Source organism: Rattus norvegicus, chromosome 5, assembly GCF_036323735.1.
Source record: "Rattus norvegicus strain BN/NHsdMcwi chromosome 5, GRCr8, whole genome shotgun sequence".
In the NCBI taxonomy this organism is placed as follows: Eukaryota; Metazoa; Chordata; class Mammalia; order Rodentia; family Muridae; genus Rattus; species Rattus norvegicus.
Genome location: NC_086023.1, coordinates 125,049,239 through 125,076,082, shown reverse-complemented (window position 1 = coordinate 125,076,082; position 26,844 = coordinate 125,049,239). Strand labels below are relative to the sequence as shown.

The following is a 26,844-nucleotide window of genomic DNA, read 5'->3' as shown; positions in this document are numbered from 1 at the left end:
ATATTAAGGATGCAGTAATCTTCTGTTATGTTTAAAGTTCTATAGAGAATAGATTACCATTCTAGATGCAGAAAATTTCTTTATTGTACTTTAAAGCTAGGATGCAGTTTTTATAAAACAAATGTTAATTTTATTCACTCAAGGAGTACCTGAGGGTAGCCAAGAACTGTGCCGAGCATTCTACATTTATAATCCCATAATTTCATCATGACAAGTCTGTAAGGTAGGCTTACTTTATTGGTAAGAAGACAGCATACCCAACAGGGATAAGCAACTAGAAAAGTTAATTTGTAGCCAGGGTTTTGACCCAGTTATATTTATATATTGTTATTCAAGTATGTAAACAAAGAACAATATGGTTTTTATAAATGCCAAATTAGTTAGTGAATATAGTACTAGAAATCGTAGAAAGAGAGTTAATGTATATCTTGATTCAAATAAGATTGCTGCATAAGAAAGCCTATTTAAGATCAATGTAAAGATATTAATCTTTTAGATTTTGTTTGCTAGTATATTAAAATCAGAATAAATTATATTTAGCCTAAAAATTAGTCAGTGAACAATCTTTTCTTTTTCTTTCTTTCTCTCTCTCTCTTTTAATTTTTGAAAAAGGGTTCTCTGTATAGCCCTAGATTCCCTAGAACTTGAACTGTGTACCAGGCTGGGTTCAAACTCAGATATCCACTTGCCTCTGCCTCCTAAGTGCTGGGATTAAAGGTGTGCACCACCATTGCCTGGCTAGTGATCAATCTTTTATGAAAATCATTTTATCCAATCTACCCTATTCCTTTCCCTCCAGTCCCCCTTCCCCACTTTTCAAGTCCAACTTCAAAGCTCTTTTAAAACCCCCAGTGAGCAATCTTTGAATATCTGTTAATGGGGAGCACCTTGATAACCCTGTGGAGTGCTTTGGTTTATTTGATGATAGTCAGCAGGATAAGAGCCCTCCAATGTCTGTCTTCTCACCTCAAGAACCCGTGAATATTGTCTGTTACATTGGAAAGAGAAACTAAGGTGACTGTTATCTTACGCTGAAAGGGGGGAGATGGTTCTGGATGGCTCGAGAGCCTACGTAGACACCGTGATCCTCAAGACAGGGGAGAAGGAGGAGTCAGAAAGGTCATCTCGAGCAGTTATGGGAGGACTCTGCTGGCTAGTGGAGGCTTACGAGATGGGGAAATGTCTGTGCAACAACACAGGACAGCCTCCAAAGCCAAATCTGCAAAGTGGACTTTGCTCTGGGCGTCTCCAGAGGCACCGAAACCTTGCCAACACCTTAGTTCCTGCGTTAGGCTACTAATCTGCAGAGCTATAACTCAAGCCTGTTCTCTTCAGCCTCTTACCTTTGAAGTATGCAGGCAAAGAAACAGTAACACTGTTCTGGTTAGCTCTTGTCAACTTGACACAAACTGGAGTTTTCTGGGAACAGGGAACCTCAGTTAAGGAATTGCCTCTCAGTTTGGCCTACAGGTATGTCTGTGGGGCATTTTCTTGGTTAATGACTGGCGTTAGAGGGACTAGCCTACTGTGGGCAGTGCCAAGCTGGGGAGACAGTTCTAGGTAAAAAGCAAACTGAAAAAGCCTCGGAGAGTGATCCAGGAAGCAGTGTTCCTTTACTGACTCTGCTTGTGTTCCTGCCCTTACTTGTCTTCATGCTGCACTGTAGTCTGCAAGATGAAGTCAGTCCTTTCCTGCCCATGTTGCTCTAAGTCAGTATTATCACAGCAATCACAGCAACAGAAAATGAAGCTAGAACAAACAGCAAGTTGTGATTTCCCCTCCCAGGACAGGAGAGCCCTCTCTGGCCTGGACCTATTATGTGTACCAGAATAGCCACAAGCTCACAGAGTTCTTCCTGCCTCTGACTCCCAAGTGACAGAATTAAAGAGAGGTGCCACCAAGCCCAGCTTGTGAAATCCCTAAGATGCATGGTTGGTACAATTTACAGGCTTTGAAATATTTAGTTTTTGTTGTTGTACTTTTTGTCAGTGCACTATTGCAAATTAAAATATTTGGTGATGGAGCCCACATAGTGCCATCTTGCCAACATCAAGAATATGCCACCGACTGTTCCTAGTTGGCTAATACTTGGTTTGGTGTGCCATTGGGTGATACAATTGCCATGAAACTTCCAGCTTTGCAGTAAGCTTCAATGCTATATGATACTTTAGGTTCGTTCCATTATAAACATAGAATCACATGGCAATATTTGATTTTAAGACTACCTTTAGTACTAAGTGCTAGAATGTGAATGTAAAAGGTTTGGAGGGTTAGTATACAATACAACCTGTTGAGGATAATGCACCTCTCTTCCCATTTACTCTCTAACTTTTAAATGGCATGCTTCGTAGTGTTATGTAAGAAGTAACTGTTGGCATTGGTAGAATGCCAACACAAAAGCAAGCACTGGCCTCCTGTGAGCTGATTCTATTCTTCCTTGAGCTGACTCCAAGTAGTTTTCAGTAAACTGAAGCAGTTCATTTTTTTTTTTTAATACAGTCTTGCTGTTATAACCTAGGCTGACCTAGATAGAACTACTGTGTAACCCAGTCTGACCTCCCCATCAAACTCACAGTCCTGTGTTTGCTTCCTTAATGCTGTGCTGGTGACATTGTGCCCTTCTTACATCTGACTTGACTCCATATTGGTATTGACTCCAATGGCTTGTAAGCTAAATCTCTTTGGGTTTTGCTGCTTACTAGCTATTATGTATAAGAGGAGAAACCTGAAATGGCCGTACTAAAAGTATCTTGTACCAGAGTGAGGGTAGAGAAGGAACAGATGCCTCTGACTGGGCTTTTAAAAAGCTAGCCCTGGAAGCTCCCATTTGGAGTGTGTGATATAGATTTGTTCTGCCCTTGAAAACATAGATTGCGTTTTATCACTGTTTTAGTTTAATTCTGTTGCTGTGATAAAATACCCTGACAACAAGCAATTTAGGGAGGAAGGGAGTTTACTTGGCCTGTAATTACAGTTATAGTCTATTGCTGAGGGAAAGTCGGGTCAGGAACACATAGTTAATCACACACATTACTTCCACATCAGGAGCAGAGAGGAATGATTGTCTCCTGCTGGCTGCTGGCTGCCAGCCCTTTCCCCTCTTAGACAGTTCAGGAACCAGCGCATAAGATGGTACCACCCACAGCAGGCCAAGTTTTCCTACAACAGTTAACCATTATGACAGCCCAGTCCCCAGCAGACATGTTCATAGTCCAGTCTGATCTAGATAATTCCTCAACTGGGCCTTCCTTCTCAGGTGACTCTGGGTTGTGGCAAATTGTTAATTAAAACTAGGAGCACAGTCAACAAGCAGCTTATTGTAGAATTTAAAACCTGATTTCTCACATTGTAATTTATCAGTGTTTTCTTGTTGCTGTTTCTATAATTTATTAACAATTTTTGTCTCATTCTGACTTAGAGTTAATTATTGTAACATTGTACTAAAATAGCTATAGAACAGCCTCAGAGTTGGTCAGCAAGTAATTAGCGGAGATGAATCAGTGCTTAAAGCTCTTACATTTTCAGCCATGAACTTAAGTCATTCATCCACATTGCCTCTTGAATTGTGAATCTGAATTTTTTAAAAAGAAAAACACTCATGTTTTCTTCCAACTGAGAAAGTTTATTGACATAGCCTCTAGTAATGTTAGTGTTAAACACACACACACACACACAGAGAGACAGAAAGAGAGACAGAGACAGAGACAGACAGAGACAGACAGAGACATACACACAAAGAGATCTGATTCATAATCTTTGTTTTGTTCTTTCTTAACTTTCTGTCAAGAATAGTTTCATTATTGCCTTTAGAATCAGTCAGAAAAAGTGAAGACTGACAGATATTTACTGAATTATTTTTTTATTAACTTAAAAAGAGCAGTGTTTGTTTATCCTGAGAGCCACTGACAAAAGTCTAAACATAACAACTGAGATGGAAAGGAAAAGTGAAAACTTTCCGAGACTCTAGAATTTATGGAATTGGTCTTTATTTTTGTTTTCTTCTTTCCTCTGTAGTTCTTAAAGAAATTCGAGTTACACTCAAAAGGTGAATACTTCTTATATAGGAAAAGATTTTTTTTCTGGCTAATTATTTAATCTACTTCTTTAAGCCCATCTTCAGCTTTTAATTAAGAGTATTCACCATCTTGAATGTTGTGATCCTCAGGTTTCCATGACCTAATCTTCTGGTTTTCCCCTTTTTTTGTTTTTTAAGATTTATTTATTTATTTAATGTATATAAGCACACTGTAGCTGTCTTCAGACATACCCGACCCCATTACAGATGGTTGTGAGCCATCATGTGGTTGCTGGGATTTGAACTCAGGACCTCTGGCAGAGTAGTCGGTGCTCTTAACCTCTGAGCCATCTCTCTAGCCCCTGGTTTTCCCTTTTTGTTCTCTGCCTAATCTTAAAAGTTTCTCTTTACCCTTACGCTCAGTAAATACATTAAGTGTGTACTTCAACCTGCTGGGCTCATGCAGCCTTCTGAGTGCACACTTCAGTGACTTCCTTACTACCAAAGCATCACTTGTCATCTCTGTAAGGCCTCCCATTTGTTTTGCTGTCCTGAACATAGTTGTGAGAAAGGAGAGGAGCACTCTTCTAGGGTGAAACTGAGTGTGAGCATCCTGGGAAGGGAAGATTGCTATAACGGCCAGAGCAGAATGGAGATAAGGTCACGGGAGACAGGTTTGGGTCTTCTACGTTGGGGACTTTGGGAGAGCTAGAGGACTGCCTTGACTGTGGTATAGAGGAAGAAATGGAAGCAGGAAGACCAGCAAGAAAGCCATTGCCGTTGGCTAGCTGAGAGACTGTGGTAGCTTTAACTACTTTGATGGATAAGGTTTGTGGTGTCTGATATAACAACCACTAGACATGTGTATTCTTTTAAAGATAAAATTAACTGTAATTAATGGTTTAACTTTTGTGCTTAGTAAGTAATATAGACAGAACAGCTATGAAGTAATCTATCTTTATTCTTTTATATATATATATATATATATATATATATATATATATATAAATAATTGTAATTAAAGGTTTGATTTTTGTGCTTAGTAAGTAATATAGTAAGAACAGATATAAAGTAATCTCTTTATTCTTTTACATATTTTTATATATTTTATACAAATATACTTTGATCATGTTCACTCTCTCCTGTTCTCTCACCCCACCCCTGCTCTAGATATTTTCTTCTCAGCAAGTCCCCCTGCTGCCCTCACTTCTGCTCTCGTGTCTTTTGCAGCGCCCCATTCCATTGAATTGAAATTGCTTACATGAGCCTTGCAGGGCGATTTACTTGAGCAAGGGCAGCATACCAGTGCCCAATCACAGAAGAGTATGACTACCCTTCCCCTTCCGTCACCAGTCTATATCTCCTCAGGGAAGGGTGGGGCCTCGGCAGCCCCTGTCTGTCCATGATAGAATATTGTCGGGTGCAAACGTGTGCAGAGAGAACTGCTGTGCACCCATCAACACACAACTCTGTCATGAGCAGAAGAGAGCATTCCATGATATGCCTTCCCATCTGGTGCATTTTAGATTCTTTCTGTCCCTCTTCTGTGATGTTCCTTGGGCCTAGGAATGAGTGATACAATGTCCCATCTAAGGCGGATCTCACACAGTCACTTATTCTTAGTATTTTGACTAGTGTCTTGTCTCTGCATTGACCCACTGCACACAGAAGTGTCTGTGACCAAGAGTGAGAGCAGCACTAATCAGTACAAACATTAAAAGTCGGTGTGACTCTATGTCCATTTAGCAAAATTAGTCATGTAGTTCAGAACCAGAACTAATGAATGACTGCGAGATTGGAAAGAAGGAGTAAAGAAAGGAAATACAGGGTCTATATTTTTGGTTTGAACCACCAAGTAACAATAGTGGTACCTACTTTCTGAGAGGAATGGAAGAAACAATGGAGTTGTGCTGACCATTAGGAAATGTTTAAACTATGCTAAACATTGTGTCTTACTATGTATCTGAATGGAGATGTCATATAGAATCGTCGCTTATCCAGCCCATAATAAATGCTCAATAACTACTTGTAAATATGAAAAGGAAATGTTTTAGTGAAGCCTCAGCATTTCTATGAGGTTAGTCAAGAACAAGAAATGAACGTAAGCATGTGTGTCTGAGCAATCTCAGTGTAGCTGGTTCGCAGAGTATGCATAGGGAAAAGGATGGGCAAGCCGAAGACGGAAGGGTGGACTGTTGATCCGTTACTTAACACATACCACCTTTGGGCATTAATGCTACAGTAACCGACAGAAAAGCCACCCTGGATGGAGATGAAGAGGGAGAACATGTGTGTGTGGGGGTGGGGAGTGGGGAAGTAGGCAATAAACCCACAATAGTCAACTCTATCACACGCAGTAAAGAGGTAAGGAACCTGGAAGAGGAATTATTCACAGAGCAACTGACAATACAAAGGGGGTCTAAAGTGGAAAATCCTACACTCCAGTAATGAAGAGAAGAATGATCTAGGGCAGTGGTTCTTAACCTGTGGGTTGCAACCCTTTGGGAACATATATCAGATATTCAGATTCATAACAGTAGCAAAATTACATTTAGGAAGTAGCCAAACCAATTTTATGGTTGGGGATCACTGCAGCATAAGGAACTCTATTCAAGGGTTGCAGCATCAGGAAGGTTGAGAACACTGATCTAGTAGAGTAAGAAACAGAAAGGGAGCCACACTATATAGGACAGTACTGAATATTGTTAAGGACTTTAACTTCTACTCTTGTGTGAGATGAGATGTCATCAGCTGCCCAGGTGGACCAGTGACTAAAAGCAATTCCATAGAACGAACGAATTCACAGCAGGAGACAGGCTGAGCTGAAGTGCCAGGGACAGCCATCCTTGATGTGCATGTTGTTATAAGTGACCTGTTTTGGGGCCCATGGCATAGCAGTGCTAGGAACTACCACTTTATGGGATCCAGGTGAGGGAGTCAAGCACTTTGCTTTGTTGTGTCCCCTAAATTCTTCCTTTTCCTCCTCCCCTTCTTCCTCTTCAAGAGTTGTTTTATTTTTATTTTTGTGTGGTGTGCATGTGTACACGTGTTTGTACATGTGTACATATGTGTACATGTGATGTAGGTGCCTTTGGAGTCCAGAAAAGAGTGTTGGATCTCCTGTAGCTGGAGGTGCAAGCAGTTGTGAGCCACCACCACATGTGGTGCTAGGAACTGAGCTTCGCACCACTGAGCAGTACCTGCCTGGACTGCTGGCCACCTCTCCCTCTCCCAAACCCTTTACAGTACGCTGTGGACTAACTTAGGAAACAGCTTGATCTCAGCAGGTTGTCAACTGTTCTTATGGCTACTATTGAGTAAGATGAAAGCCAAAAATGGACTTATTAGATTTGGTGAACAGGAGGTTACTATTTTTTTGTTCATTTGTTTTAAAACTTTCATTAGAATGTTAAAGTCAAAAATCTTACATGAAGAAAGAATATGTGGGGCTGGAGAGGTGGCTCAGCTATTAAGAGGACTGACTGCTCTTCCAAAGATCCTGAGTTCAATTCCCAGAAACCACATGGTGGCTCACAACCATCTGTAATGGTTATCTGGGACCCTCTTCTGGTGTGTCTGAAGACAGCTACAGTGTACTCATATAAATACAATAATAAATAAAACTTTAAAAAAAAAGAAAGAATATGTGATGAAGAGAAACAATAGTTTAGGAGAGGGGAAATAGAGCAGTAGTAATTCAAAGAGCATGTATTGTCTAAGGGGGTGTCTTTTAGGGTGGGTAAAGTCATAGATATTTGTGTGCCACAGTGGAGAAGAATTGGATGGAGACCAGACAATAGATGCAGGTGAAAGGGGGCTAATTGTAGCAGATAAGTTCCTTAGCAGGTAGAATTCAGTAGATAATTTGAAGAGTTAATCTTAGAAAATTTATGACCATGAATTTTTAGTGTATGTAGTGGGAAGAAAAAATTATTAGAAATGAGAATGTTTAGGAACCTAGAGGTTATCTGTTAGACAGATATCATAAATACATAGCATCTGCGTTCCAAATACAAACAATAAATAGCACTGAGGAAAAAGACATGGTGAGGGGGAGGGAGAGGGGGAGGGAGAGAGAGGGAGGAGGATGGGGGAAGAAAGATAGGGGAGAGAGGAGGGAGGGTGTACAGGAAGAGAGAGAGAGAGAGAGAGAGAGAGAGAGAGAGAGAGAGAGAGAGAGAGAGAGAGATCATTACTGAGTTACAATGGTGCATGCTACAGAGGCAGTGGGTTTTTGTTTGATGTTCTTTGATCATTTGTTTTGAGACAGGGTCTTACTATGTGGCCGAAGATGTCTTTGAACTTGTGAGGTAGTGATCTTGAACTTATTTTGAGGAAGATTGGAATGAAGTTTTTCTTTGCAACACAGTTTATTGCTATATTGTTCAAATATTACAGCATCTAAGTTTTATTAATTAAAGGGGATGGAGAGATGGCTCAGCAGTTAAGGGCACTGGTTGTTTTTCCAGAGATCCTGGGTTTAATTCCTAGTGCCCATATATCAGCTGGCAGCCATCTATAACTGTAGTGCTATGATGCCCTCTTCTGGTGTGCAGACATACATGCAGACAAAAATGCCCATTTACATAAAAAGATAATTTAATATTTAGTTGATGAATTGATGAATCGAGACTTTCAGAAGGAGAGACATTGTGTCTTTGGCTAGAAGTGCACAGTAGCATGTAGTCTAGTCGTTACCCTAATGAGATGGAAATCTGATCAGCTCTCTAGTTCTAATAAGAGCTACACCTTGTTCATCATGATGCTCTAAAGGATGGGTGGAGAAAGTGAACTTATCCTCTCAAGGACAAACCAAAACAAACTATCAGCAACCTATACATTAAAACAGGCAGAACAACCAATTAAAATATGTGGATGGTATTGGATCTCATTCTGCAAATGAGGAACAAAAGGAGAAACATTGTAACTGAAGAGTCTTCTGATTGGATCTTTGAAGATATTCTTGGCGTTCAAAATGTGTGTCTGATAGTGACATACACGTACATAGTGTATATAGTGATAGTGATATTTTAAGGAGATGCCCATTAGAGTATATTTAATCTGTTTATAGAGAAAAGTGAAAGCAAATTCAGAAGGTATGCTTTATAAACTCAGTAACCAGTGCATATTTATCCTATTTTCCAGACTATTATGGAAATGGTTTTTATGTCCATGCATAAGTTAGAAAAACATAAACAAACCAATAAAATTTGCCAAAAGACACAAGCATTTCTTGGAGAAGAAATGTATATGATAGTTTGCAAGTACTAGATACTGTATAACTCCACAAACTTTCTCTAGTCATTTTAGCGTCCAAAAATCTCTTCAGAAAACAACTGGCACCCAAAATAGAGCAGTCACATGTACTGGAACTGGGCAGTTCAGCTCCTCAGTATATATCGAGAGAAAACTCATCATGTACTGAAATGGTCAAGCAGCACATAATAGCAGAACTGTGGCAATAAGCCTCGCAGCTCTCTGTGGTGGAGAAATGAATAAATCAGCTCTGGGAATAACCGGATAACTACAGCGAACTGTTATATAATGGTCATATCATATGACCGTGGCTCACAACAGTATTGACTGATTTCTCAAAGAAGTTCTCCAATATTACATATGATGTATACCATTTGAAACCCCGAACCATTAAGTTAGGTGTATGGATATAAGTCACTGTTAAGTATAAATATATAAATATGTATGTACATATTTTCATATATTAAAATAAAACTAAAATGAAAGCAAGAGAAGGTGAATGGGTCTCAGGACAGTGGCTTTCTTGGGTGAGGGTAAGAGGGCTGCAGTGGAGTGCAGTTCTCTGTGTGGCTACATGGGAAGGATTGGCAAGGCCCCGCTTTACTGCCTGGTAATAGTTTGTGTTTACCTACTAGTATATTATTATAAAACAGCAATCAACTAAAGAAAAGACCAGGAGAATGATTATTGCGTTTTATGCAGCTGTTATAATTTTTTTTAAAGATTTATTTATTTATTATATATAAGTACACTGTAGCTGTTCAGACACACCAGAAGAGGGCATCAGATCTCATTACAGATGGTTGTGAACCACCATGTGGTTGCTGGGATTTGAACTCAGGACCTCTGGAAGAGCAGTCAGTGCTCTTAACCACTGAGCCATCTCTCCAGCCCGCAGCTGTTATAATTAAAGAAAAATCTTACTGTATGTACTAGACTATATAAATAACACTTTACAGTCTTTATAGACATTACCACGGAACAGGGATGTGCATGAATGTTGATTCTTGGCTCGCTTCAGAGAGGTTTCTTTTTTCCTTGAGTTGTATATATTACTTTGTGTTCGTTGCATAACAATGGATATAACCTTACCAGCCAGACATTGCTTAGGGATCAGCTGGCTAATTGCTTTTTTTTCTTAATTAAAAATGTTTCTGAAAAATGTTTAATGCATATTATTTTCCATTTCTGCCACATTAAAAGAGTGCTGTTATGTGTGCTGATTATTCTTCATTGTAATTTTTATAATATTTCCATGTAATTACTAGAAGTTACCTTTTAATAACCCAGGGACTTGCTTTTCCCACCAAAGCAGCTTCTCTAATATGAAGCTGTTTTCCTAGGACTCTTCTGTTTCCAAAAATTGTTTCCCTTCATTAACTGAAATTTTATTGGTTGAAATTTTGCCATTTTTTCTTTTTACTTTCAGTTCAATGTGGTATTGATTCAAGCTATTTACATATTTTAACGTGGTAATTTCTACATTAATTTAAATAGTTTGTTGTAAGTACTTTTCCAGATGCAAACTCATTAATCAAATTATCATCATTATGAAACGTGTAATTACAAACTGAGAAATATGAGTTGTAAAGCCCAGGTAAATGTGTCTATGCAAGCAAGATGCCTCATTTACACTTGGGAGGTTGCCTGTAAGCTAAATTCTAAGCGATGGCTCATACCCTGTCAAAGGTACACAGGTCAGCAGAAATAGCCTGTATGAGGAAGCTGCAGCAGAGGAAAATAAAGCATGATTAATAAAAAGTAGTGAGACTGTAACTGTGGGTTTCATACTGAGAAATGACAGATAACAGGACCTGATTAGTGTGGAGCTTTAGGGTGGATAGAAAACTTCTGGCCCTGAAATTCAGGTATGTGTCTGAAGAGAATCCTTGTTCAATGCCTTACTATATAGTTAGACTGCAAATTCCTCCACAGAGGATCCAACTTCTAGTTTCACACAGGGACAGTAAGAAGGGATTCCTGAAGTATTAAGGTCTCTTATTTGATCAGTTATATCTGACTCACTCATGGTAGCTACAGTTTTCATTGTTAGGAAGTGGCCTTTGGTGTGTGTTAGCATATACTGTGAAGTTAGAGGCTTCATGAGACAATTCAACCCAGCACTGTCCTATGAAGACTTGTGGTGTATTCCAAAGGATCACCAGCCAAGTTTGAGTTTCATTGCTTTGTTCATGCCTCATCCAGAATGGATAATAATAAATCAGACCAGAAAAATGAGTTGGTAGCAATAGATGCTGCTGCCTACTGTATTCAGTTTGTTTGATCACTCAGTACCTGTCAGATAGTCTTTATCAAAGCATTTCTGTCAAGAGCTCTAAATAAAATTACCTTTCCACAGTTCACATGAAATAGTCTCGAGTTTATTTCTCTTATAGTCATTTGTTTTACATAAAATGGGATACCTGCCCGTTGTGTCCTTCAAGACTAAAGATTACCATCTGAAGTGTCTCTCCAGGCTGGCCCTGTAATTCACTTGAAGTGTCAGAATGTGGGAGCCAAGCAGGGAAGGTTATGAGTTGGAGGCAAGCCTGGACTCGAGACATCTATCTCAACGACAAAAATGCCGAGAAAGTAGCACTGCTACAGACAGACGATCTTTTCATGTGTTTGATTTACACATGATGTGTTTTCTCTTCCTATAGATAGAATGTAATGCATCTACTTGATGGCTATTAGGATTACCCGGCCCACCACCAGCTAGAACATACTCGCTTTATTGCACACTAATAAAATGTGGCCCATTGGCTGACAAACAGCAAAGGGCTCCTACTCTAACACAGTCTCCATCAAGGTGGATTGCCTGGAGACTGGTGTCAGCTCCTTGGGTATTCTCCTGAGTAACTTGAAGCCAGCAACCTCTTTATTGCTGTATTTATCAGCCTTAAATAATAGCTCATTATGAAACTAACAGTACTCATAATCAACAAGACTATAGAGAATCCTTTGTAAAGAAAATAATGATGGGGGCTGGAGAGATGGCTCAGAGGTTAAGAGCACTGACTGATCTTCCAGAGGTTCTGAGTTCAAGTCCCAGCAACCACATGGTGGCTCACAACCATCTGTAATGAGATGCCAGCAGGCATACACTGTATGTATAAATACTGTATATTTAAACATAATAAATAAGTCTTAAAAATACAGATATAAATGTTGTTTTTTTAAAGTAGAACAGTATACATTTGTGTAAATGTTAGAAACAATCTTCATTTAAAACATCAGTATTGTTTTTAACTCATTTTCAAAATCTGATTTTGTAAGATTGTATGAGAAAGTAATAATTTTCAGAGAAAAACCTTATTTTGTAAAATTAAGCTGATTTCGTACTATTTGTTTAATAAGACTGTACTGGCTAGTTTGTGTGTCAACTTGACACAAGCTGGAGTTATCACAGAAAAGGAGCCTCAGTTGTGGAAATGCCTCCATGAGACCCAGCTGTAAGGCATTTCCTTAATTACTGGTCAAGGTGGGAGGACCCAGCCCATTGTGGGTGGTGCTGTCCTTGGGCTGATGGGCTTGGGTTTTTATAAGAGAGCAAGCTGAGCAAGCCAGGAGAGCAAGCCATTAAGAAACATCCCTCCATGGCCTCTGCATCAACTCTTGCTTCCTGCCCTGCTTGAGTTCCAGTCCTGACTTCCTTTAGTGGAAATAAGCTGAGAAAATCCTTTCCTCCCCAACTTGCTTCTTGGTCATGATGTTTGTTCAGGAATAGAAACCCTGACTAAGACAAAGACCAGCTTTAGGTGTCTGCACACATGTATATGTGTTTGTGTGTGCACGTGCTCACGCGCGCACACACACACACACACACACACACACACACACACACACTTTTATTGTAAAACTATTAAACATGTACTAAACTGAAGTGATGAGCCCATGTATCTGGAGTTCAGCTTCAGGGTCAGCAGTGTGTTGCTTTATCTCCTTCCCTCCACATTTTCTTACTAGAACATCTGAGGCAGATTCAAAGTATTTCTAATGTATCATTTTAAATGACATAAGCGGAGTGTCAGTATCACATCTAAAAATAAAAACACAATGAGTCTTATTAGTAATCTAGTCAGAGTTCAGTTTTCCGTAGTACGTGACAACTTCCTGTTGTTACACGGTGTGTGTATGTTTGAGACAAACCTTTACTGTGTAGCCCAGGGTAACTTCTAAGTCATTGATTTCTTCTACCGCAGACTTCTGAATACAGGAATACGCAGCTGTGCCACGCACTGGATTTGTTAATGTTTTTAAAGTTGGTTGAGTCAGAGCCAAAGCAAGTCTATGTGGTGTAGTTTTTCATCCTCGTGTTTCTTGGATTGATTCAGTATGTAGCTCCTCCCTCCAGCCACCTTTAAGAAAGAATGATTTGTCTACCTACTGAATTTTGTTGAATATATATATATATGCGATATATTTTTATATGTCTAAGAATACTCTAAGCATATAATACCTATCTTTATTGACTAAACAAGTTTGTTGAAATGGGAACATGCTTAACTTAGTTTGTGAAGATTTTAAAGGTAAGGAGAATCGTCTGTAAGTCTCAGGAAGTGGGATACTTCTTTTGTAATCTCCTTCCATGCTTTGGCACTGGAATTAGTTTGATAACACTGTAAAATCTGCTGCTGTCCTGCAATATGATACAAACATTAGAGTACGACGTTGTAACAACAGTAGCAGATGAGGTTGATTATTTGTGGGAGCGCCATTTTGTATTAACCTGCTCGCGCTCTCTCTCTCTCTCTCTCTCGCTCTCTCTCTTTCTTTCTTTCTTTCTTTCTTTCTTTTTTTTTATTTCCGAACAAGCTACCAAGTGATCAGCACTCCAACAGACTTTTTTATGGTAATGGAATATGTGTCTGGAGGTGAATTGTTCGACTACATCTGTAAACACGGGAGGGTGAGTGACATATTTTCTAGTGTATCTCTCAGCCCCAACGTAAGGCAGTGGAAAGAATTGCTAATAGCTAATCACAAAGATATTTTAAGTGCTTTAATTGTTTCTGTAACATCAACTGCACATGCAGGACGTATGTCCTTTCTTGAGAACTCTGCCTTTTGAGTAGTGAAACTATATCGCACTTAATCACCAAGTGATTCTTGTGCTTTTCCCAATCTGTTCTGTATAAAGTTACCTTGAAGCTTCAGTTATTTTCTTTTCTTAGAATTTTCATATAAGTTCTGTTTTAGTTGGTTTTACTGACTCCCCAAAACATTGTGCATATTTAATATTGGTTGAAAATTAAACATCATTGTCATGCAGCCAAGCAAAAAAAATCCCTTAGAATACTCTTTGAGCTTTGGTAAGGTTTTAGCTGCTTTGCTTTGTCTGACATGTTGGATTTCTAATTCGTCGATTTTAATTAGCCTGATCAGTTGTCTTCAGACTGGTTACAAACTGAAGTGCATAATAACTCATGTCCCGGATAGTCTTGATGCAGCTTCTCCTCTGCTCGCTAGGTTGAAGAGGTGGAAGCTCGCCGGCTCTTCCAGCAGATTCTGTCTGCCGTGGACTACTGTCACAGGCACATGGTTGTCCACAGGGACCTGAAGCCAGAGAACGTGTTGCTGGACGCCCAGATGAATGCTAAGATAGCTGACTTCGGTATGCCACTCCAGGGCTGCTCAGAGCTGTGTCGCACCTCTAAAATGGACCAGTGTCTGCCTTACAGAACTAAGAACTTTCCATTCACCCTCACAAATCCTCTACCACAAAAAGGGACTGATTGCAGTTCACACTGACCTATTTTGTTTATTTAAATTCACTTAAATAGTGCTGAAGTTTCTAGAAAACACATTAGAAAGCCACATCAAGACAGATCCATTCAACATGCCTTTCCTCTTAAGGCAATGGTACCTGTTGGGTTTTTTGTTTTTTTTGTTTTTTTTTTTTTTTTGGTTTTTGTTTTGTTTGTTTGTTTTTTTGGGACAGGGGTGATGATGGGAAGAGAAAGAGTCCCAAACTCCCTTGAAAAACTTGTTGACACACTGGATGTATTTCCTGATAAATGTAAATAGACAAGTGTGTGAACGTTTGTTCTCAGCTTTAAAAGCTTTGTGCTGCTTCTGAACTGATCTCGGAAAGACCTGTAAGTTTTAGGGCAGTATCTGATAACTTATGCATAAATCAGACACTAGTCCTTGGTAAGAGGCAAGGTAAAATGTACATTTTAAAATCAGCATACACTTTCTGGCCTAAGCATACTTGGAAAGGCTGCTGCAGTCTGTCTGTTTTGTGCCTGTCTTTAAACTAGCTTTACTATTTCTGTTTAAACCATTTCAGCAAGTAATTCAGCTGGGGTTTTGGTTCAGAAGATTGGTTTTACTATGTTGAATTGAAGCTCTCTAATTATAATAATTATAAACCTTTCCTAGGAAGTTGCAACAGGAGACTCCCCTGGAGAGCAGTGAGACCCTAGCTCCTAGGACACCCTAGCCTGCTTTTCAGCTGGACCTGGTCCACTGTTTAATTACAATTAAAGAAAAAGATAGACTTTTACTATGTAGCCTTGGCTAGTCTGCAACTTGTTATGTAGACCAGGCTGGCCTCAACCTCACAGAGATCCTCCTTTCTGTCTCCTGAGTGTTGGCATTAAGGATGTAATACCCAACTACAACCCTTTAAGAAAGACTCTTAAAAGCAGTTACTGTTTGTTTTTAAGTAGCAGCCTGTATTTTATTTCTTCATCACAGAAGTAGATAATATTTGGTGCTTCTGGTTTTGGAAACATTAATATAATTTCAATTAACCGTGTGTGTGTGTGTGTGTGTGTGTGTGTGTGTGTGTGTGTGTGTGTGTGTGAAGTGAGTAGTGAGGGTCATTCCACCTTCACATGTGGTGCTCTTTGGCATTCTGTGTGATGATGTACGTTCCCTAAAGTGATTTCTTTCCAGTCTAATTAGTATTTGTGTGTGTGTGTGTGTGTGTGTGTGTGTGTGTGTGTGTGTTGTCTGTAGGTGTATGTGAGAGAGTACAGATATGCATGTTGGTCAGAGGACAAGCCTCCAGAGTCAGTCCTCTCCTGCCTCCCTGTATGATCCATGGATGGAGTTCAGGTTGTTAACTTTGCCCACTGAGCTATCTTGCCACCCACCATTACTTTTAAACATAAATAACGAATTAGATTTCTGAAGCATGTAATAATTGAGACTTCTCATCATAGTTTTACCTGTATCTTCAGTTTTCCGCATCTGATAAACTGCTTTTATTTTCAGGACTCTCTAATATGATGTCAGATGGTGAATTTCTACGAACTAGCTGTGGATCGCCAAATTATGCAGCACCGGAGGTCATCTCAGGAAGGTAAGAGTTTTAGAGATAAGCAGGCTTTTGTGACCTTGCATCCATTCTGGTAACATCTAATTGTAATCCTTTGGGAAAAGATTTTTTAACATAATAAAGAGTACCACATGTGAAGGTGGAATGAACCTCACTACATGAAAACTTTGACACACACACACACACACACACACACACACACGGTTAATTGAAATTACATTAATGTTTTTTAACTAATAGAAACAATTATTCACATATCTTTTATTTTAGGTCGGATAGCTAACTTTTAAACTCCATGTAGGCCTTGGAGCACATATGTTTATGCATTTTGATTGTGGTACATATGTCCCTGCGTTTTGATTGTAGTACATATGTCCCTGCATTTTTTTTTTATCTTTATTAACTGGAGTATTTCTTATTTACATTTCGATTGTTATTCCCTTTCCCGGTTTCCAGGCCAACATCCCCCTAGCCCCTCCCCTTCCCCTTCTATATGGGTGTTCCCCTCCCCATCCTCCCCCCCATTACCACCCTTCCCCCAATAATCACATTCACTGGGGGTTCAGTCTTGGCAGGACCAAGGGCTTCCCCTTCCACTGGTGCTCTTACTAGGATATTCATTGCTACCTATGCAGTTGGAGCCCAGGGTCAGTCCATGTATAGTCTTTGTTTCCCTGTATTTTGAGTGTGGTACATATGTCCCTGCATTTTGAGTGTGGTACATATGTCCCTGCATTTTGAGTGTGGTACATATGTCCCTGCATTTTGACTGTGGTACATATGTCCCTGCATTTTGACTGTGGTACATATGTCCCTGCATTTTGACTGTGGTACATATGTCCCTGCATTTTGACTGTGGTACATATGTCCCTGCATTTTGTTTACTGGTGGAGGCAGAGGCAGAGCTTGTGCAATGTCTGTTTTCTATTCTAGAAAATGTCAGGTAGCTGTAAAGATTTGCTAAATTGAAGCCATTGTCTTTACTTGTCAGATATAGTTGGTTATTTAATAGTGTTTCACAGTCTTCAGGCAGCTGTTTTATATTCTGTCTCTGGAAGACTGAGAAATTTGGTGACAGTATGATTTCAAGCAGTTCATCTATGCAAATGGAGACTGTGAGGCCCCTCGTGTAATTAGCTCAACGGTACATTAGGAAATATTCACAGAGGCTGCAGAGGTAAGCGAAGCCATTTCACAGTGACTAGTGTCTGGTTTTACAATGAACAGAATGCATTGAGAGAAGTACTGAGTATGTGCTTACAGGTGGAGATTGTGAGTGTCTTAGTTCACGTGGGCTATGGAAGACCACCACACACCATCCTGACGAACACCAGCAGTCTGCCTGTCCTAGCGTTGTAGCTCCACAAAGATCTGGTGTGTGCATAGGGCCTATTCTTCACAGCCCACTGTCTCCTACTGTAAGCCTGTGTGGTCAAAGGGTAATGGGATCTCTCTGGGGTAGTCCTATATAAGGGCGTTAACCTTCTTTATGAGAGTTCCACCTCAGGGCCAGATCTCCCTAAAATAACCACTTCCTTATACCATCGGTTTGAGGTTAGAATTTCAGCTGGTCAGTTTTAGGGACACATTATTTAGTAAGGAGCTTGGGTGATACAGCAGATGATGTAAATTAGGGGCAGCACTCTAGGGAAGTAGATTATGTTCTTTCCACTGGAACTATAGACATTTCTTTTTTTTTTTTTTTTTTTTTTGGTTCTTTTTTTGGGAGCTGGGGACCGAACCCAGGGCCTTGTGCTTCCTAGGCAAGCGCTCTACCACTGAGCTAAATCCCCAACCCCATAGACATTTCTTACCTCAGACCAGAGTTTGATTTTGGAAGTGAGCTGTTAGGAATGTTAATATAGTAAAAGGATAAGACAAAATTAGTGAGAGGCTTGTACTGCTGAGCTGAGCTGTCCAGAGCCGAGCTGCCTCAGTCCAATGAATTAACCGATGACTTTGAGAGAAAGTAGTAGGAAATCTGTCATACCAGGGCTGGAGAGATGGCCCCATGGGTAAGAGCACTGGCTGTTCTTCAGAGAACCCAGGTTCAATTCCCAGCAACCACACAAGGACTCACAACTCCCAGAGCATTGACACTGTCTTTTGGCCTTTCTAGGTATCATACACACATGTAGTACACAGACATAAATGCAGTCAAAATACTCATACATAGAAGATAAAAATTTAAAAATAAATAATGTTTTAGAGAAGATGTTATGCAAATTAAACATTGTCTATATGGTACTAGTTAAGTACTTTAATATCTCAATTTTTGTTTAAAATATGTGCCCAAAGGCAAAATTTCTGTTATATATTCGTTTTCTTTTCTTTCTTGTACTAGTTCTGGTGTGTGTGTGGGGGTAGATTATTGTTTTTTCATTTTGTTTTGTTTTTTAACTTGTGTTTATCTACTTTTATGTTTTCTTAAAGAAATAAGACAGAAAGTGTGAATTTTTCTGTTTGTTAGTCGGTTTGTTTTTGAGACAGGATCTTACCACATCAGGTGACTTGGGACTGTCTAGGTCAGGCGCACCTAAAACTCAGAGAGATCTGTCTGCTTCTGCCTTCCGAATGCTAGGATTAAAGGCATACGCCATTTGCCTGGCCAGAAAGTATAATAAAATTTTAATGAGCACTTATAACTAATTTTTAACAAGTAAAAACAAGTCTTTTGACAAATTTGTGTAATTAGTTGGGCTGATAATTTCCTATAAAGAATAGTTACTGAGGTTTGGAAATTGCTGTGTTTTAGTGAAGACCTTAAATAGCAATGTAACCAAGTTGGGTTTGCATTTATCATGTATATAAGCAGGACGCTAACAATGAGGGGAAATGATAGTGACACTCAGGCCTGTGCCTTCCTTCCTCAGGCTGTATGCGGGTCCTGAGGTTGATATCTGGAGCTGTGGTGTTATCCTGTATGCCCTTCTCTGTGGCACCCTCCCGTTCGACGATGAGCACGTGCCTACGCTCTTTAAGAAGATCCGAGGGGGTGTGTTCTACATCCCGGAGTATCTCAACCGTTCTATTGCCACTCTGCTGATGCACATGCTGCAGGTGGACCCCTTGAAGCGAGCAACTATCAAAGACATACGGTGACTACAGCTTTTGGCATTTTGTACGCCTTCTCATTGTAGTAGTAATAGTGATACTAGAATATTTGCCACATCTATGCTTCATAACACTTTACGAGAATTTTAAGGCCAAGTGTGTGGTACATCTTGTGCTTACCCAGGAGGATGAGGCAAGGGGATCTCCAGTTCAAGGCCAGCATGGACTATGACTGTGTCAATGACAAGGAATTTCGACATCTGGACTTATGCAAACCTGGTTACATGACTTATCTTTCAAATGTCTTGTACTGATTGTATGGTTATTGGCATAAGTAGCACAACATCTAGGCCTGGGTGAGAAGGATTCAGTCTCCTAGAGTCTCGTCTTGCCTTCCCCACCACATCCTTCACCTTAGATTTCAGGTTCTGTGCCTTAATTATATTATTCTGACCCTCATTTTTTTCTGCACCCTCTCACCTGATAGCATTTGAATCATTCTTTTACATTCTGCTTGAGTGCCACCAGCTTCATGGAATCATTTCTGGTCCCCTCACGCTGTGTAGGAACTTCTGATTGTGGCAAGGCAGCCCCCAGCACATGCCTTGTTATTTCTCCTTCACACAGTGTCTGTTCTTTCTCTGCGCCTCTCCTCTCTTGCACTATAACTGTCAGGGAACAAACTGTCTTAGGAATACTTCCCTGTTCCTTTACCATTACTGAAAGTGGAAGTTTAGAAGGAATCTGGAGAGATTTCAGATGTGAAAAGTGGAGAACTTTGTGTTTTCAGTGTGGTTGATGGTGTAATGCATGGCCTTTTCTGAAGCCTTACCACCATGTTATAACCGGCTCACCCTTTTCATTTATAGTGTCTCACACAGTGAAAATGCTATGTAAACACAGTACTAAGGGAATAAGCACAAATCATGCCTGCCCATTTCAACTCAGAAGCATGCATTGTCCCCCCACCCACACTTTCCACGTCCTCCGCCCCCCCCCCCGAACCTCTGCTTCCTGTATTTCCCTTACACCGTTTATGCCCAATATCTTTGGTTTCCATCCATACCTTTCTCCATTAAAGCCCATATTTCCGATCTCATGGGCCCCTTCTAGTTTCCTGGCCTTCTATTCATACTATCACGAGAAGCTAGAATCCTAATCAGAGAGGACACGGAATATTTGTCCTCCTGAGCACCACTCTGGTTATCTTACTTAGTATATTTAAGAAAATAAGCTTGTTACATTTTTAATCTGGTAGCCACTAGTGGATTTGCTGTGGAGAATCACTTGATTGTTGAGGAATTAACTAGTGTAATGGCAGGAATGATGCAATGCCTTCTACATGTTCTTTATGTATTTAGAAGGCTTTTGTCTTATCTAAGTTTCAAAGTGTTGCTTAGAAGCCCAGTCTTCTGACATCTTTCAGAACCTTTCCCCTTTTCCTCTAAAGCCAGAGGAAATGTTTTGACACGTGTGTCCCGTGGAACAGTCAGAGGATGGCTGAGGTGGTGGTGCCTGTTGTCTGCTGCAGTCTCTTGTAAGCAGGATGGAGTTCTGTTCACAGTCCTCATTGCCGTGACTAAATCCCTGCCAAGAAGCAACTTAAGGGCGGAAGGACTTGTTTTGGTTCAGTGCTTGAGGAGATGAAGTAGTCCATGGTGGGGAAGGCAGGAGCCTGAGGGGGTGGTGACACTGCATCAGTAGTTAGAAAGCAAAGTGGATAGAAAGGGTGCTAGGCTGAGAGCTCCACCCCTAGTGACCTACTTTGTCAACTGAGGCTCCACCTCCTGACAGATTCTGCCACCTACATAAGCATCACCTGCTGGAAACCAGGGGTCCTAACACAGGCGCCTGTAGGGGATGGGCATTGCACCTTCAAACCACAAGGTTGTTTTCTTCCTCTGTCCTTTTCCAGTGCTCCAGGCCTCGTGCAGAACAATGTACAGCTGTAAAATTGCTGCCAGATTTAGTTATGGAAATGAACCAACAGGGGGAAAACCTCTGTTCATAATTCTTTGGAATAAATAGTTCTTCCCATTGGGTTTTTCTCAGAGGAAAAATTAGACATGCTAATATATTTGTACTTGCTTATATAAGCACTTGTGAGTATAGAATAGTAAAAAAGTTAATTCTGTTATTTCAAAACAATTATTCATATATTTATAGACCTTAGAAGAAAAGTATACATAAATCTATTGAGATGAATTAATTGACCCATAGGAAGTGCTATAAAATAGTGATATTCTAGGTTAGAGAGATGGCTTAACCATTACAGGATAAAGCTCACAGCCAAAGGACAAAGTAACGACGACACTTCTATACTTAGAGTAATAACTTGGATTTATCCTTCTCACCATTGTATGCTTATGTTCAATATTTCAGTATAAGAATTTTTAATTTGATAAAATATACTTCAAAAGGAAAAGTTAAAAGTTTCAACAGTGGATCCACAGCAAGCACTTTGCTATACATTCCACCTATTTCGTTGCACTGACATTTTCAGAGCAAGCTGTTATTAATTTTATTTTATAACAATAAAACTGAAATTGAGGTTATGTCATGACTTATTTATATATCCATTTGTTTCTAAGTATAAGTTACTTTAAATTACAGACCACATTTTCATACTAAATATATCACATGCGTGTGTCGCACATATTTATAACAGGAAGTACTCTGTTTGTTCTAAATCACACAGCCTAGGACTCTGAATATAGGTCAGTTGGCATACTTCTTGTACATACAGTGTGCACAGAGCTCTGGGTTCGATCCCCAGCACTACACAAATGGTGTGGTGCTGCACATCTGTATTCCTGGCACTGGGGTGGGGTGGGAAGGGTGAGGCTAAAGGGTTAGAGAATCAGGGTCATCTTTGGCTACACAGCAAGTCTGCGGCTAGCCTGGGATATTTATAAAGGAAAACATTGGAATTCAGAACCTTTTTGAATTAAAGCCAGTGCTATTTTTACTTGCCTAGATTGTTACATGAGTAACAATTTTCTCCTTAATTCTCTCATAATATTTTGTATTTCTTATGTACTATGATACTTAGTGGCTTACCATTATTGTGGAAATTGAGCATAATTATGACATGCTTGAGACAGGAGTATTTTACATATCAGAGTTTTTCAGGTTTTGGAATATTTGCATAGTTTTTTTTTCCAGTTAATCATCCTATCCAAAACCCAGAAATGCTTTAAATGCAGAAGTTTTAGAACCTAAAAGGTTTGAGATTGGGAGCAAAAAGATTTGAGATTTGGGAGCATTAAGAGTTTGGATTTTCTGGTGCTCAACTTGTCTGCACAATGTTCTCGTAGGCTGTGATGTTAGAAAAATGCCTCCACTTATTTGCTTATTTAATTGTTTTTGCTTTCCTTCCAATATGTGTTTAACATCTGCTGTGTGAGGGGTCCTAAGTTGAGTGCCAGAAATACAGTGATAGACAGGAGCGACACGTGCCTTGGGAATCTGGGATTTGTTTCCTTCAGCTCTTTTAGATCCAGTAGTAGCATTTGTAGTAGCATTAAAATTACTGTGCCTGAAAGCAGTGGGTCTGAAGCTTACCTGTGGATTTGGATATTGTTTTTGTTCCTGGTTACTAATAGGGATTTTATTCCTTAACATATTTGTTCTTTAATTACTCTCTATTTATAGTGAAATTACTGAGAAGGTAATTCCAGATTGAGCCATGTGAGATTGCTATTTTTATAGGTCTAAAATTAATTGAATATTAGAACCTTCAACTATTCAACTTCATTTGCATATGTATATTTATGTGTGCAGATGTACATTTACATTGGCGCCCATTTGCGGTAAACAAAGGACAACCTTCCATGCTTTCATGCTGTTCCCCAGGTGGTATCTTTTTTCTTTTCTTTTCTTTTTCTTTTTTTTTGAGAAAAGGTCTCTCTGGCCTGGAACTCACCAAGTTGCATTGGAAGGCCAGCCACTGGTCCCAAGAAACCTGTTTCCTCAACTCTTGAAATCAAGTTAATTTGAAACAGCTAAGTGTGCTGTGCTGACCTATATGTGCCCTCTAGCATTTGGAAGGCTAAAAGGCAGGGTGATTGTAAGCTTGGGGCTAACCTAGGCAATGTAATAAGTTACTGTCTTAAATGGTTTTGGTTCTTTGAAAACTTATTACTTTTAATTTTGATGTGTTTTTATTATATTCATTCTCCTTCCCCATCTCCTCCCTTATTCCACACCCTCCCAACTTTGTGTCCCCTTTCTATTTTATTAATTAATCAACTAATTAATTTTTAGCTTGGAGTCCAGCTACTGCTGCCCATGTAGTCTTAAGTGTGGAGCCTTTTAGACCTCGCAGGGTTCACAGTCAATAAAAATAGCTAGCAACAGCTTCTCTACTGAGTGTCTTTAGTTTAGCATAATGCTTTCAAGACACTTGCATGTGCAGTTATTTATCCATACTTCATTGTTTTTATTTACTTATCTTTCTCTTATTTTATTTATGAAGTTATCGATTGATTGGTTGAGACAGAGTCTCTATTCTTTATATAAAATAGTCTAGCCTCAAACTCGGGGGTCTGCCTTCCTCTGCCTTGAGTGCTAATAGCAAAGGTGTTCATACTATGCCCTGCTCAGTGAAGTGATTAGAGTTTAATGACAACCCTTCTCCCTTGTCTCTCCTCCCATCAGGCCTTACCATATAATCCTCCCCGTTCTCCTTCACATTCCTGGCCTCTTTTTCAGTAATTGTTATTGTAGGTGTATGTGTCTGTACATACGTATTCCTAAGTATGCACAATGTAACTTTTGTGCATGTTTTTAGGGCTAATGAGTGTGGCACTGTGTGACTAGTTGGTGTAGTCATCCCTGGGTTAACCACCTCCCTAGCTCTCAGCTTTCCTTACCTGAGGAAAAGTTCTTTGCATATGGTTGAGGCCTTGTGGTTTTCCCTTGTAAATTGTTGTCCTTCCTCAGCTCATTTTTAGTCATATTGGTGAGGCCGAGACTCATGGGTGTGGCTTCTGATCTTACTAGAAGACGCCATCTCACAGCAAACTCCCCGATCCGCCAGCTCTTACAGACTCCATATGTAGGTTTAGTTCTCCATTATTTTTACCTTGAAAACCATTCTATTATGTAATACACTATAGTTTTGTTTGTTCTTCTCTTGATGACATTGGGATGTTCCTATTGTGACTTTAATAAATATTTTTATGACCATTTACATTCATATTTAATAGTTATATGGTTTCATCTCTCATGTATTTACCTAGATTTTATAATTATCATATATTGTTGGTTGTTGATATTCCTATGTGCTTAGTGATTCTTTTGAACTAATTCGTTAAAGTCTATACACTTGTTACATTTTTCAACCAAAAATTCTCTTTGGTTAGCTAAATGAAGAGCTGCAGAAATTTCTTAAAATGCTACAATGTATTAAGTCCTTCAGACGTTGAAGGTGGTTTTGTGTTTGTGTTGGGACGTATCTCTAGTTCTCCAATAGGAGGGTGGTAACTCTGCCTTTGCTTTTATCTCCTGCTTGCAAAGAGCCTCGAAGGCAGCCACTGATGAGAAGTTAGGGTCTTCTCAGTCTTTCCTGCGTACACACAGGCCTTTGTGAGTCCCAGGAATCTGGGAAAACTTCTCAGACTCTTTTGTGTGCTTATTTCCTAACCTACATTTATAGGTGAGTGTCTTGTTACCCAGCTTTGGTTGCCATTCCAGAGAGCCGGAATATTAAACAATAGGCACTGATTTTTTTTTTTTTAAAGCAAATACTCTGGTGGCTTTCAGTAATAGAATTCTAAGTCACACCAATGACAAAGCTGTATGTGGAAGTATTCAGGGAATTGCTAGGTGTCATAGGGTTTCTATTGCTGTAATAAAACACCATGATCCAAAGAAACTTGAGGAGGAAAGGATTCATTTCATCCTACACTTCCAGGTGACTGTCCTTCACTGAGGGAAGTCAGGGCAGGCACTAAGGCAGGAATCTGCAGGCAGGAACTGAAGCAGAGACATGGAGTGCTGGTTATTGGCTTGCTCCTAATGACTTACCAGCCTGCCAGAGGTGGTACCACCTACAATGGGCTGGACTCTCTCACATCAATCATTAATCAAAAAAATGGCCAACAGACTTGCCCAAGGGCCAATCATAACCAGCCATTTTTTTTTCAGTTGACATTCCCTCTACTTAGATATGTTTGGATTTGTGTCAACTTGACAAAGAGCAATCAGCACACTAGGTGCATACAAGTGGTTGTTCTTAATGGGATGGGACTTGTAGGGAACTCTGATGTTCCATTTCTCCATTCTTGTTATTCCAATGATTCTCCTCAACCACGTGAGTGTGAGGCTGTTGGATTTTAAGTCTTCTGTGTAGCTGAAAATAATGGATGCTTAGGAGAGAGAGGCGGCTCACAAACTCACGTCTCACTTTCCTAAAGTTATAAAGCCAGTGCTTAAATAAACCTCCCAGGTCATTACAGTCCTTTGGGAAAGTGCTATAGTTATAAAAGGTTAATTTGACAGGTTTGCTACAACTGTCTACAGTGCTTGATTTCTTTTACCGTTTTCTGCCATGTCTTACGACTCATGATATTGGACCAGAGTGGTTCTTATACCATGGCAAAACCCTTTGTTGTCTCAGGATATTTTCAGATATTGTGCCTTCTTCTTCTTCTTCTTTTTTTTTTTTTCAATAACTGACTTCTATGTACTGGTTAGCTGAGTGCTGGTCATTCTGGTGTGTGCTCAGATGTTAGCTTGAATGGCTTCCCTACTCAGCCTCCCATTTTGAATCAAAGGCTTTCATTTACTGTTTTTCCACTCCCAGGTTTTATTAGAATATTTGTGTACTTGTAACCATTTGTTTTTAATATTTGCTTATATTCATCTGGTATATAATCTTTGAAGACTATTTGACACCAGTCATAGTATTAGGCAATAAAGTTTCAGAAGTGAGGGAAAATAAGATTAAGAGAGCAGTGTGTAAACATTTTAGTTTTAGTAACTCTTTACACTTTTTAAAAAAATTTTATTAGATATATTTCTTTACTTACATGTCAAATGTTATTCCCCTTCCCAGTTTCCTGTCCATAAGCCCCCATCCCCTTCCCTCTCCTTTCCCCATACAGGTATTCCCCCCATCCATTCCCCTTACTGCCCCCCCATATTCCCCTGCACTGGGGGTCCAACCTTGGCAGGACCAAGGGATTCCCCTTCCCCTGGTGCCCCAACAAGGCTATTCTCTGCT

General features: G+C 39.8%; 1 protein-coding gene across 4 annotated transcripts in view; it reads left to right on the top strand.

Annotated features, from left to right (window-relative positions):
* Positions 1–26,844, top strand: part of Prkaa2 (protein kinase AMP-activated catalytic subunit alpha 2) — a 72,066-nt gene that overhangs the window by 32,928 nt on the left and 12,294 nt on the right. For all 4 annotated transcript variants that reach the window (XM_063288460.1, XM_039110822.2, XM_039110823.2 and 1 more), the window contains 4 exon segments: positions 14,090–14,183; positions 14,744–14,888; positions 16,499–16,586; positions 19,436–19,660. In XM_063288460.1, the coding sequence (XP_063144530.1) occupies positions 14,090–14,183; positions 14,744–14,888; positions 16,499–16,586; positions 19,436–19,660 (552 nt within the window).